Genomic DNA, 13,244 nt, shown 5'->3' with positions numbered 1-13,244 from the left:
ATCACGTGACCCTGGGGATGTTGCAACGGTCGTAACTGTCACGGTCATAAGTCCCCTTTCTCAGTGCCATCGTAAGTTTGAACGTTCACTAAACGAACTGTTGTAAGTCAAGGACCTACCTGTAGGTTCTCTTGGCTAAGCTTATTTCATTTCCCCACCTATGGGATGTTGCCTTCATCGATCAGTGCTCGAAGGAGGCCTCAGTCTTTGAATCTCATCTTCTTCTTTTTTCTCCTTCCTTCTGAAATATGGTAAGCACCTCTTAATTTTGTTCCAGAAGACAGAAAACTCTTCGTGGGCATGCTCAACAAACAACAGTCAGAAGATGACGTGCGCAGGTTATTCGAAGCCTTCGGCAACATTGAGGAATGCACGATCCTTCGAGGGCCAGATGGCAACAGCAAAGGTAAAGAGGTGACCATAACTGATTAGCCAAGCCAGGAGAGAACTTGGACCTAAGGAGATCTGGACGGTCAGATCCTTAAGCTCCTTCAGGAGATCTGGACAGTCAGGGATTGAGAAGACCTTCCACCATCACCCAAAGATGTTTTGAAGCCTTCTTCAGTGTTGGGATTCAGCCGGTTCGCACCGGTTCTGCAGAACCGGTAGCTAATTTTTGTTGAGTTCGGCAAATCGGCTGAAGCCCTAGCCCTTTTTTGCAAGGTCCAGAACGGCCCGCCGGAAGTGCATGGATGCCGCTTCCAGAAGTCCAATCTGGGCCTCAGAGGCCCGAAGGAGGCCTCCCAGGCCCAGAACGGCCCTCCGGAAGTGCGTGAATGCCACTTCCAGAAGTCCATTCTGGGCCTCAGAGGCCCAAATGAGGCCTCCCAGGTCCAGAACGGCTCTCCGGAAGTGCGTGGATGCCGCTTCCGGAAGTCCGTTTTGAGCCTGGGAGGCCCACAGGAGGCCTCTCAGGCCCAGAACAGCCTGCTATAAGTGTGTGGATGCCACTTCTGGAAGTCCATTCTGGGCCTCAGAAAAAAATGGTCAACCAATTCCAACTTCTCGTGAAAAAAAAAAATCTCACGAAGTTGGAATTGATTGATTGACCTTTCCCCCCCCCCCAAAAAAAACCTTCCTTTGTTTCCCTGCACGGATGGTGGAGCATCGTGAAGGAGAAACGGCACGGGACTGGGAGTCAGGTAAGGAAAGAAAGGCAATTCCTGGGGGGAGCGAGGATTTCTTTCCTTACCTGCCCCACTTGTTCTGAGGCCACTTTCCGCTGAGCCACATTGCTCTTGACAATAGCCCGGACCACCCACTTCAGTACCCTCCCTCCCCAAGCCTCTGGCACTCCACCTGCCGTTTTGGTGGCTCTGTAGACAGAGCAGTGAAGTTCTCTTCTCTGACAGATGAAGAGGGAATGTGCCCCACTTGTTCCACAGCAGCATTTGGCCAAACCGCGTTGCAGCGGCATTGAGCGCAATGCACAAGGCAGCAAACAGCCACGTCGCGCCGAAACTGGCCGTTTGCTGCCTCCTGCCCAATGCTGCTGTTATGAGGTCACGGCGCAAGCCAGGCCACGGTAGGGAACCGGTATAATGGCACGTGGCTCAGAAGGGGAGAGGATCTGCCAGGTCTCATGGCAGCGGCATTGGGTGCGATGTGCAAGGCGGCAAACAGCCGCATCGTGCCGAAATTGACCATTTGCCGCCTCCTGCCCTATGCCGCTGCCATGAGGCCACAGAACAAGCCATGGTACAAGGGTCAGATCCCCCCTCCCCCATTAGCTTCACCTCATCACAGGCAGGCCGTCCGTGCCGGCCCTTAAATAGGGCTTACTTTCAAGGGGAGGGCTTATATTAAGCCCACCCCTCCAAAAATCAGCTGGGGTTTACTTTTGGAGGTGGGTTTACTTTCAGGGAAACTCAGTATTTGTAGGATGCTACAGAAAAGGGAACTGAGGAGTCCTTGGTGCTCTCTGTGTGGGTGTTTTCTTGCAGACGTTTCACGACCCATTTCGGTAACATCATCAGTGCTAGTAAAGAGTGAGGCTTGCTCTCGGTTTATATACTAGTGGCTTGCCCCGTCAGTGTTGGAGGGAGTGGTTTTGGAGGTTCTTAGTTTGGGTGATGAAATGTCTGCCAGAAAACAACGGGAGCACCGAGGACCCGTCATTTTAACCTTGAGCTACAAATATTCTTTGTTTAAAAAGGGAACTGTCTGAACCTAAGAAGGTAAAAATGAGAAACTGGAAGAGACTAAAACTGTCTGATTTGTTAATCCCCCGTGACAAGTGAGCCAACATTGCTCTAAAGTGAAAAGGCAGAGAAATAAAGTCACGTCAAACCTTTGAGGAACAAATGGGAAAGTTTCTGCTCTTCCCAATCAACTTGATTCTTATTCTTAGAGTTTTGTTCCTTTCTATTTTCTTCCCAGGGTGTGCTTTTGTGAAATATTCCTCGCATGCAGAAGCCCAGGCGGCCATTAACGCGTTACACGGGAGCCAGACAATGCCGGTGAGTGCTTAATTATGGCTTAATTGGGCACGGGGGGTTGACACTCGTGCCCCAAGAAGCAAGAACAACATGTGGAGTTATTTCTGAGTAGTTTTTTTATTGCTATTCGCCTACAGACAGAATCTTGCCGGACTAAATCAACTAACTGCACAATTATAGATATATTCTGTGTGAACTGACAGGGAAGGACCATCTTAACCTGCTTCCTGTCTGTTAAACTTCCCAAGCTCTGCTCCCCTTTGCCCTCTGGGAAGCAGCTTTTCTCTCCTGGGACTCCAGGCTACAGTCCACCACAGTGCCAAACAGATATTTACAGAATCAACCCATTGTAATGAAATGCAGAGGGAGAGAGAGGCTGCCTAGGAAACAATCAAAGAAGGAGTTCCATAGGTGTTTCTCCCAAAAGGCAAATGGACTCGCTTGTTTGGTTTTTTTTTTCCTTTGAAAATGTTTTACTTCTCGTCCAAGAAGCTTCTTCAGTTCTAACTGGTGGGGAACGGAAGAATGCCGAAAGAATGAGATACGTGCATAAGATAAGATAACTGTTATTGTCATTTTTTTTACTGTGGGCACAACGACACACATCAAAAATGAAATTTAGTTCCCTCTGTTGAGGGAAAAGTCTTTATCGTGGTTCAGTCCAAGCCGAGAATAAACAACATGGCAACTGCTTTAGAAAGAAGGTTGTAGTTTATTGAAGAGGAGAGCCAGACAGGAAGATGGCTCTGGAAGAAAAGAGAGTGAGCACATGTAGGGAGTGGGTTTTTATACCCTCTGGGGCCTTTTGTTTGGAGTTGTTCCTGTGGCATGAACTTTGACCTGAGTCTGAGTGTGCCTTTCTGATATTCTGATGGTGGTGGGTTAATCCTATTATGTCCCAAAGATTATATCCTGCTTCCCTGTGGCTGTGGCGGATGACTCTTGGATTTTTGGTGTTGATTCTAGGGATCTTTCTTCCTAATCCCAGTTTCCTGATTCCAGTCTTTCTGACAAAATTATCATCTGCAATTCTGCAGACTTGGTTTCTGCTTGGGACAGAGAGACTTGGGGACAGGGTTGGTTTCTGCTTTTAAAATCCTTTAGGGAAACATATTCTGCCCTTTTAATATTTCCTTCTCTGGGGGGGCTGACTTCCCACATCTCTGACCGACAAATTATGTGAATCACCAAATTGTGGGATTGTTTTAGTCCTATCCAATTGTATGGATGTTCATTCTACCAGGGATGAACATAATCTCTTGATCTCATTTCCTGATCTACTTTTGTCCTTTTGTTATGCTAGGGATTAAGTTGTCCCCTTCGTTCGGTCAATTCGCCACTCTTCTGCCAAGCTTTTCTTCTGCATCCCTCAAAATTCTGGTCAGGACATCCAAGCCATTTGCTTCTGTAACAAAACTCCTGTCCCTCCACAGCTATCAGAATGATGGTTCCTCTGTGGCTTCTATTCACACAACATATGGCACCTAAGAGTTTTCAAAAAGGCCATTTTATCTAATTAAAATGCCTTCTCCCCTTCACGAAGATCAGAATCTGTCACATAACTAGTGGCCCTCTTTACAGGAATGTTAAGATGAATCAGGCCATTGAGATGCTTATCCTGGTTGGGTAGAAAGCTAGATGCTTAACCCGGTTGGGCAGGAACCGAGTGGGGTTACTGTAAAACTGTTTTCATTGGAACAATCACACAAATGAAGGCAGTGTTATGGCCTTGAAATCCTCTCTCTTAACCGAAGGCCAAAAGAGAAGAGATGGGAAGATTCAGGCACTTCAAATAAAACATCATTTTTTTTTCCTTTAAACTACTGTAAAATATACGTATTTTTAGCTTCTCGAAAGTCTGGAAGACGATCAGGCAGATCAGAACTCACTTGTATGATGAGACACAGAGTAAACCTAGAGCAGGGGTCTTCCACACGTGCCTGGCTGAGGAATTCTGGGAGTTGAAGTCCACAAGTCATCAAAGGGCCAAGTTGGAAGACCCCTGACATAGAGGTTCTTTTCTACATTTTCCCATTTCGACACCTATCTGTGACAACAGCACAAAGCTCTTGCTGGAGGCAACCAGCACTGAGAGAGCACCCAAGGGAATATCATACAGTCTACAGAAGAATTTCCTGGTCAGCATGTCTTTCCAAGAAGGATGAGAGTCAGGGGACAGGTCAAAGGCATTTAGTTAGAGATGTCTGCTTCAAACTTTCCCAAATCTAGCATTGCGTTAGATGCTTCAAAGAACCCAAGAACATTTCATGGTACTAAGTTCCATAAACAAACTATTTAGAGAAGAGTCCTTCCTTCTTTTCTTTCTTTCTTTTTCTTTCTTTCTTCCTTCCTTCCTTCCTTCGCTTTCTCTTCCATAATCTTTCCCTTTCTCCTTCTCTTCCTCTCTTTCTCTTCCATCCTCTTTCCCTTTCTCCTTCTCTCCCCTTCCTTCCTTCCTTCCTTCCCTTCCCTTTCCTTCTCTTTCTTTCTCTTTCTCCTTTTCTCCCTCTTTCCTTCCATCCTTTTCTGCTTTCCTTTTTCCCCCTTCCCCTTCTCTTTCTTTCCCCTCCCTTCCTCCCTCCCTTCCTTCCTTCCTTTCCTTTCTCTTCCATAATTTTTCCCTTTCTCCTTCTCTTCCTCTTTCCTTCCATCCTCTTCTGCTTTCCTTTTTTCCTTCCCTTTTTCCTTCTCTCCCCTTCCTTCCTTCCTTCCTTCCTTCCTTCGCTTTCTCTTCCATAATCTTTCCCTTTCTCCTTCTCTTCCTCTTTTCTTCCATCCTTCCTTCCTTCCCTTCCCTTTCCTTTCTCTTTCTCCTTTTCTGCCTCTTTCCTTCCATCCTTTTCTGCTTTCTTTTCCCCTTCCCCCTTTCTCTTTCTTTCCCCTCCCTCCCTCCCTTCCTCCCTCCCTCCCTCCCTTCCTTTCCTTCATTCCTTCCCTTTCTCTTTGATAACCTTTCCCTTCTCATTCCCTTTCTCCTTCTCTCTCTTTCCTTCCATCCTTTTCTGCTTTCCTTTTCTCTTTCCCCTTCTCTCCCCTTCCTTCCTCCCTTCTTCCCTTCCTCTATTTCTTCCTTCCTTCCTTTGCTTTCTCTTCCATAACCTTTTCCCGTTCCCTTTTTCTTTCCCTTTCCTTTTCTCCTTCTCTCTCTTTTCTGCTTTCCCTTTCCCTTTCTTTTACCCCTTCCTTCCTCACTCACTCACTCACTTGTTTTTTTTGACCCAAGCTTTACTTCAGAGGAAGGGCTTCCCCTCAGCAACTCTTCCTGGCATTCCCATTGGCCAAAAGACTAATTATACTGTATCATCCAAGACATTATTTTTAACTCCTGTCCTCTGGGCCTGCGCGCTTGTGCGTCTGTGTGTGCATTTGTGTGTGTGTTTGCTAATCCGCAGCGCAACTTTCTCTCGTCTTCCTCTCCCCTCTCCTTATTGTTCCATAAATGAACTAATAAATCAGACGTTCTTCAGCCCCAGAATAGAAAACTCGGCAGGCCAGCCGCTTGACAAGGAGTATGAATCATCCCAGCTTCGGAGGTGGCCTTTGGGGGCATAAAGACCTCATTGGAGCTACTTGCTCTCGCTAGTCACATCCGAAGAATTGTGCAGGCATCTGGTAGGACAGCTAAGAGGCCCCGGGGGAGAATTCAGGAGGTTTTTTTTCTTCTTCTCCCCTTCTCTCTCTTTTCTTATTTCACCCCTCTGCCGTCTGCCTCCTTTTTGCTTTGCTTCCAGGTCCTCTGCCATTGCAAAATCTATTTCCTACAAATGGGATAAGTTGGAGACCACTAGCAGCAGACCTCACAGCTTCAGCCAAGTCACTTGTGCTCTTTTAATGGACCAGGGAGAATGACAGAATAATAGAGCTGGAAGGGGTCCTGGAGGTCTTCTAGTCGAACCCCCCTGCTCAGGCAGGAAAGCCTATCTAATAAGCCTGACAGGAGTAGATTATCAGAAACTGGTAGGCCTAGTCCAGGGGTAGGCGACCTTGGCTCTTTTATGACTCGTGGACTTCAACTCCCAGAATTCCTGAACCAGCATGGCTCAGCTTAGAAACTTCTCCCTTTCCCCTCAGCGTGGCTGGCTCAGGAATTCTGGGAGTTGAAGTCCACAAGTCATAAAAGTGCCAAGGTTGCTTACCCCTGGTCTAGTCTATTAAACCTGACAGGAGTAGATTATCAGAAACTGGTAGGCCTAGTCCAGGGGTAGGCGACCGTGGCTCTTTTATGACTCGTGGACTTCAACTCCCAGAATTCCTGAGCCAGCATGGCTCAGCTTGGAAACCTCTCCTTTTCCCCTCAGCATGGCTGGCTCAGGAATTCTGGGAGTTGAAGTCCCCGAGTCATAAAAGAGCCCAGGTTGCCTACCCCTGCCCTATACCATTTCACACAAATGGTTGTCCAGTCTTTTCTTTTTTTTTTTTTTTTTTTTTTTTTTTTTTTTTTTTTTTTTTTTTTTTTCAATATAGAATTTTATTGTTTTTATCATAAAAGAAAAAATACATCACAAGTATTACACAATGATTTATCCCTAGGGGGGTGGGGGGCCTGAAGGGTTTGGTTTGGATCCGATTGTAAGTTGATGTTCATTTGTTTATAATTATAGAGATTGAGGTTTGAGATTTGAATTTGTTAGGTAGACCTCCGTGTTAATAAAAATTATTCATTTAATTAGTTCTTCAAATACCCAAAATCTTTACCATTTCAGCAAGATAGTTTAACAGCCAGTCTTTTCTTAAAAACCTCCAGCGATGCAGGACCCATAACGTCTGAAGGCAGGTTGTTCCACTGATGGTGTTTCTTTAAATTTTGGGGTGGCCTGAACCACATTTATTGGGCATTCAAGTTACTAAGAGGCTGCCCAAGTGATTCCAGCTATCGGGCAGTTAAAGCAGCGGTAATGATGTTACCTAGTTGGGTCATGAAAGGTCTGCAAGAAAACAACCAACTCAGAGAGCACCAAGGAACCTTCATTTCAGTCCTAAGCTACAAATATTCTCCTTTATTAACAGAATAAGAGAATAACAGAGCTGGAAGGGACCTTGGAGGTCTTCTAGTCCAACGCTCTGCTCAAGCAGGAAACCCTATACCATGTCAGACAAATGGCTGTCCAGTCTCTTCTTGAAAACTTTCAGTGATGGAGCATCCACAACTTCTGAAGGCAATCTGTTCCATTGGTTAATTGTTCTAACTGTCAGGAAATTCCTCCTTAGTTCTAGGTTGCTTCTCTCCTTGGTTAGTTTTCATTTGTTGCTTCTTCTCCTGCCTTCAGGTGCTTTGGAGAATAGCTTGACTGCCTCTTCTTTGGGGCAGCCCCTGAGATATTGGATCACTGCTATCATGTCTCCCCTCGTCCTTCTCTTAATTAAACTAGACATACCCAATTCCAGCAACCGTTCTTCATATATTTTAGCCTCCAGTCCCCTAATCATCTCCACTTTTTCTAGAGTCTCAACATATTTTTAATATCGTGGTAACCAAAATATTCCAAATGTGGTCTTTCCAAGGCATTATATATTGGTATTAATACTTTATGTCATTTTGATTCTAGTTGGGTCATGAAACAACCCAGTTGGGTCTGCAAGAAAACCGAACTCATAGTGCACCAAGGACCCCTTATTTCAACCCTGAGCTACAGATGTTCTCCTTGATTAATTAAAAGAGTTTCCAGCAAAAAGCTGTTCAGGACAATATAAATGGGCATTTACACCAAGATCTGATTTCTTCAAAAGGGGGGGCTAATATTTTGCAGGATTTGGCCTCACTAGAGAAAGGTAAAAAAAAACAAAACTCTCAGGCATCTGGCAAGCCTTTTTGGAAGCTTTGAAAGGGCCTGAACATCTGGCGCCCTGCTCATTACAGTTTGCAAAATTAATTCCGCCAGCTCTGGGTGGATCTGCCTTCCCCCTCTAGATGAATACTACCCAGGTGTGTGGGTCTGCAAACCCCAGCATTCCTCGCTTTTCGAGAATTGCTGTCCCACCACATCTGGACCACAGCAGGTTGGGGACAGCTGTTTCATTGTAGGCATACACCTGGTTACACTTTGTCAAACACGGCATGACCTGAAGGGGCGTTGTGGTTCCCAACCCATCTGCAGAGCATCAGGCAGGGGACCGGCAGTGTAGCATCTGCATTATCTCTGCCTTCCATCAGTTTGGAAAACACACACACACATACAAGCACACACACACAACATAGAACAAGTGAAATGGGAGAGACACTCCCTCACCTGGCTTAGATCTGCACACCTGCAGTGAATTTTCAGCCAGAGTGCCTTTCTTTGACTGCATGATAAAAGCCTTTAACACAGCTCCTGCACTCCTTAATTCAAAATAAGAGAATAAAAAAGTTGGAAGGGACCTTGGAGGTCTTCTAGTCCAACCCCCTGCTCAGGCAGGAGACCCTATATCATTTCAGACAAATGATTGTCCAATCTCTTTTTTATATATAAGGATTTTATTAGTTTTTCTCTTACATACATGTGTTAATTTTTCAACCAGCGTGCTGTCTGGATTCAAAAACGCTAATCCATAATCAATTCCTAATCCTTGGTTCTTTCCTCTAGCCATTTGTAGAATAACTCCCAGATTTGGTAGTATTCTGTTTCTTCTTTATCTTTCAATCTCATAGTTAATCTGTCCATCTCTGTGCATTCCAATATTTTTTTAATTACTTCTTCCTCTGGTGGTACTGCTTCATTTTTCCAATATTGCGCGAAGACTATTCTTGCTGCTGTTATGACGTGTAAAGCCAAATATAAACTTTGTTTTTTAGTCTTTTCTGGCATTTTACCTAGTAGAAAAAGTTCAGGTTTAAATTCCACATGTCCAATCTCTTATTGAAAGTCTCTAGTGATAGAGCATCCACAACTTCTGGAGGCAAGTTGTTCCACTGTCAGGAAATTCCTCGTTGGTTCTAAGTTGCTTCTCTCCTTGATTAATTTGCTCTCTGTTTATATACAAGTGGCTTGCTGTATGTTAGTGGGAGTGTTGTTTTCTTTCTGTTGTTTACAAGGGCAAGCTACTTATATAGAAAGAGGAAGAAAACCCCCACTTGCTTAATAATAATAATAATAAAGTTGGAAGGGACCTTGGGGGTCATCAAGTCCAACCCCCTGCTCAGGCAGGTAACCCTATATCGTTTTGGACAAATGGCTGTCCAGTTTCTTCTTAAAAACTTCCAGTGTTGGAGCATTCACCACTTCTGGAGGCAGGCTGTTCCACTGGTTAATTGTTCTAACTGTCAGGAAGTTTCTCCTTAGTTCTAGGTTGCTTCTCTCTTTGGTTAGTTTCCACCTGTTGCTTCTTGTCCTCCTTCAGGCGCTTTGGAAAATAGCTTGACTCCCTCTTCTTTGGAGCAACCCCTGAGATATTGGAAGACTGCTATCCTGTCCCCCCTCGTCCTTCTCTTCGTTAAACTGGACATACCCAATTCCAGCAGCCGTTCCTTATATGTTTTAGCCTCCAGTCCCCTAATCCTCTTTGTTGCTCTTCTCTGCACTCTTTCTAGAGTCTCAGCATCTTTTTTACATCGTGGTGACCAAAACTGGATGCAGTATTCCAGGTGTGGCCTTACCAAGGCATTGTAAAGTGGTATTAATAGTTCACGTGATCTTGATTCTATTTCTTACATTTCCTTTCCCCAGCTAGGTAGCATCTTCTAGCACTGAAGATGCTACCTAGCTGGGGAAAGGAAATGTAAGAAAACCAACAAGCTCAGAGAGCACCAAGGACCCCCACAGTCCTCCTCCTCCACCTCCTCCTCCCTGCAAACCTCACTCCCTTCTAACACTGAAACATCTGCAACAAAACAGCCAAGCTCAGAGAGCTTCTGGCACTGAACATGCTTCTTAGTTGGGTCATGAAACATCTGCAAGAAAACCACCAAGCTTAGAGAGCAGCAACGAGCCCTCAGTACTTCTCCTTCTCCTCCTTCTTCTCCTTGCAAACCTCATTCCCTTCTAGCACTGATGATGTTGCCTTGTTTGGTGATGAAACATCTGCAAGGCTCACTGGAGAATTCTGGGACTTGAAGTCCACTCATCTTCAAGTTGCCAATGTTGAGAAACATTGCCTTAAAACACGGGTCTTCAAACTTGGCCCTTTTATGACTTGTGGACTTCAACTCCCAGAATTCCTCAGCCAGGCTCGCTGGCTGAGGAATTCTGGGAGTTGAAGTCCACAAGTCATAAAAGGGCCAAGTTTGAAGACCTCCTGCCTTAAAAGGATCAAGATGGACCTCCGGCCTCTTTGTCCATCTTTTTTGGGGGATGCAAATGTTCGTCTTTGTTTGCAGCCAGAGGATTAAACCACCCTGCTCTCCTGGAAATGGAGGGAGAGATGTTTGTTTTCCTGGCTGTTAATGAAATATCAATGGACGGATATTTTATTTTGCAGTGAATATCAAATTTTGCCACTGGCCTGTCAAGCTCTCATTTTCAAGAGGAACTTTATTTCACACTTCAAGACAGGTTGGGAAATTAGTTTTTTTTTTCCTCCCCACTGAGGTCTCTCATTAGGGATTATAAAGTGAGCAGAGCGCTGCCTAATTTTGCCTCCATTTTTAATCCTTCCCTTTCCGTAGCCGATTCGAGCATGTCAAGTTCTACGGACAAAGAAGGAACAATAATGTTCCCCCTGGCAGAAAAGCATCAGAGGATGGTTACGTTAGCCAATTCTGCCAAATTTTGAGAGCACATTTGGGGTGGATAATGTCCCCATTGAACTGGTCGGTTACGAAGTCAACTCAAAGCCAGCACAGCCCTAGGCTGCATTAAATAGAGCAGGGGTCTTCAAAATTTGGCCCTTTTATGACTTGTGGACTTCAACTCCCAGAATTCCTCAGCCAGCGTGCCTGGCTGAGGAATTCTGGGAGTTGAAGTCCACAAGTCATAAAAGGGCCTAGTTTGAAGACCCGTGTTTTAAGGCAATGTTTCTCAACACTGGCAACTTGAAGATGAGTGGACTTCAATCCCAGAATTCTCCAGTGAGCCATGCTGGATGGAGAATTCTGGGAGTTGAAGTCCATGCTTCTTCACTGAACACCACACATCGTCCTGGCTGAGGAATTCTGGGAGTTGAAGCCCACAAGCAGCGGTCTTCAAACTTGGCCCTTTTATGACTTGTGGACTTCAACTCCCAGAATTCCTCAGCCAGCGTGCCTGGCTGAGGAATTCTGGGACTTGAAGTCCACAAGTCATAAAAGGGCCAAGTTTGAAGACCCCTGAAATAGAGGGATAGAATCAAGAATACATGAAGTATTCATACCAATTTATAATTCCTTGGTAAGTCCACACCTGGATCACTGCATCCAGTTTTGGTCACCAAGATATAAAAAAGATGTTAAGACTCTGGAAAAGGTGCAGAGAAGAGCAACAAAGAGGATTAGGAGGCTGGAGACTAAAACATACGAAGAACGGTTGCAGGAATTGGGTCTGTCTAATCTAACAAAGAGAAGAATTAGGGATGACTTGATAGCGTCTTCCAGTATCTCAGGGGCTGCCACAAAGAAGAAGGAGTCAAGCTTTTCTCCAAAGCGCCTGAAGGCAGGACAAGAAGCAACGGATGGAAACTAATCAAGGAGAGAAGCAACCTAGAACTAAGGAGAAACTTCCTGACAGTTAGAACAATTAACGGTTTGCCTCCAGAACATGTGAATGCTCCATCACTGGATGCTTTTAAGAAGAGACTGGACAGCCACTTGTCTGGAATGGTATAGGGTCTCTTGCTTGGGGGGGGGTGGACCAGAAGACCTCCAAGATCCCTTCCAATTCTGTTATTCTATTAAAGCGGCCCCTCATTGCAATTCAAGAGACTTAAATCTGTTGGATTTGATACCTAATTTCTCTGCTTGTTATAACTGAAGTTATACAGATAGAGAAAGCAAAATCCAGATGTTTGTCTGCGTGATCCTCAATTCACTTTTCTTCCTCCATTCTGCCTTCTCATGGGTTTGAAGAGCTCAGGGCGAATGTACTAATAAAAGAGCGTGTAGCTCAAGTTTAGACAGTGGATTTTTTTGGTGCTCTCTGAGCTTGGTTGAAGATATTTTATTACCCAATTAGGTAACACCATCAGTGGTAGAAGGTAGTGGGGTTTGTGGACGTGGTAGAGCAGGAGGAAGGCTGTGGGGTCCTTGGTACTCTCCGAACTTGGTTGTTTTCTTACAAATGTTTCATTACTCAACTGGGTAACATCATCAGGGAGAGTGGTTTGTGGAGAGGAGGAGGAGAAGGAGGAGGAGGAGGACTGTGGGGTCCTTGGCCTTCTCTGAACTTCTTGTTTTCTTACAAATGTTTCATTACTCAACTAGGTAACATCAGTGCTAGAAGGGAGAGTGGTTTGTGGGGAGGAGGAGGAGGAGGAGAAGGAGGAGGAGGAGGACTGTAGACTCCTTGGTACTCTCTGAGCTTGATTGTTTTCTTACAAATGTTTCATTACTCAACTAGGTAACATCATCAGGGAGAGTGCTTTGTGGAGAGGAGGAGGAAGAGGAAGAAGGCTGTGGGGTCCTTGGCATTCTTTGAACTTGATTGTTTTCTTACAAATGTTTCATTACTCAACTGGGTAACATCAGTGCTAGAAGGGAGAGTGGTTTGTGGAGAGGAGGAGGAGGACTGTAGACTCCTTGGTACTCTCTGAGCTTGGTTGCTTTCTTACAAATGTTTCATTACTCAACTAGATAGCATCATCAGGGAGAGTGGTTTGTAGAGAGGAGGAGGAGGAGGAGGAGGAGGAGGAGGAGGAGGAGGAGGAGGACGACGACGACGACGACGACGACGATGACAACTGTGGGATCCTTACTGCTCT

General features: G+C 45.2%; 1 protein-coding gene across 1 annotated transcript in view; it reads left to right on the top strand.

Moving 5' to 3' along the window:
* Positions 1–300: 300 nt before the first annotated feature.
* Positions 301–13,244, top strand: part of LOC107296078 (CUGBP Elav-like family member 4) — a 34,597-nt gene continuing 21,653 nt past the window's right edge. The window contains exons 1-2 of the mRNA XM_015825419.1: positions 301–406; positions 2,380–2,459. Of these exons, the coding sequence (XP_015680905.1) occupies positions 301–406; positions 2,380–2,459 (186 nt within the window). The remainder of the gene's footprint in view (positions 407–2,379; positions 2,460–13,244) is intronic.

Source organism: Protobothrops mucrosquamatus, unplaced genomic scaffold (genome assembly GCF_001527695.2).
Source record: "Protobothrops mucrosquamatus isolate PMUCROS unplaced genomic scaffold, P.Mucros_1.0 scaffold2628, whole genome shotgun sequence".
Lineage (NCBI taxonomy): Eukaryota > Metazoa > Chordata > Lepidosauria > Squamata > Viperidae > Protobothrops > Protobothrops mucrosquamatus.
Note: the sequence above shows the minus strand (reverse complement) of the source record. Positions and strands in the feature narration are given on the sequence as shown.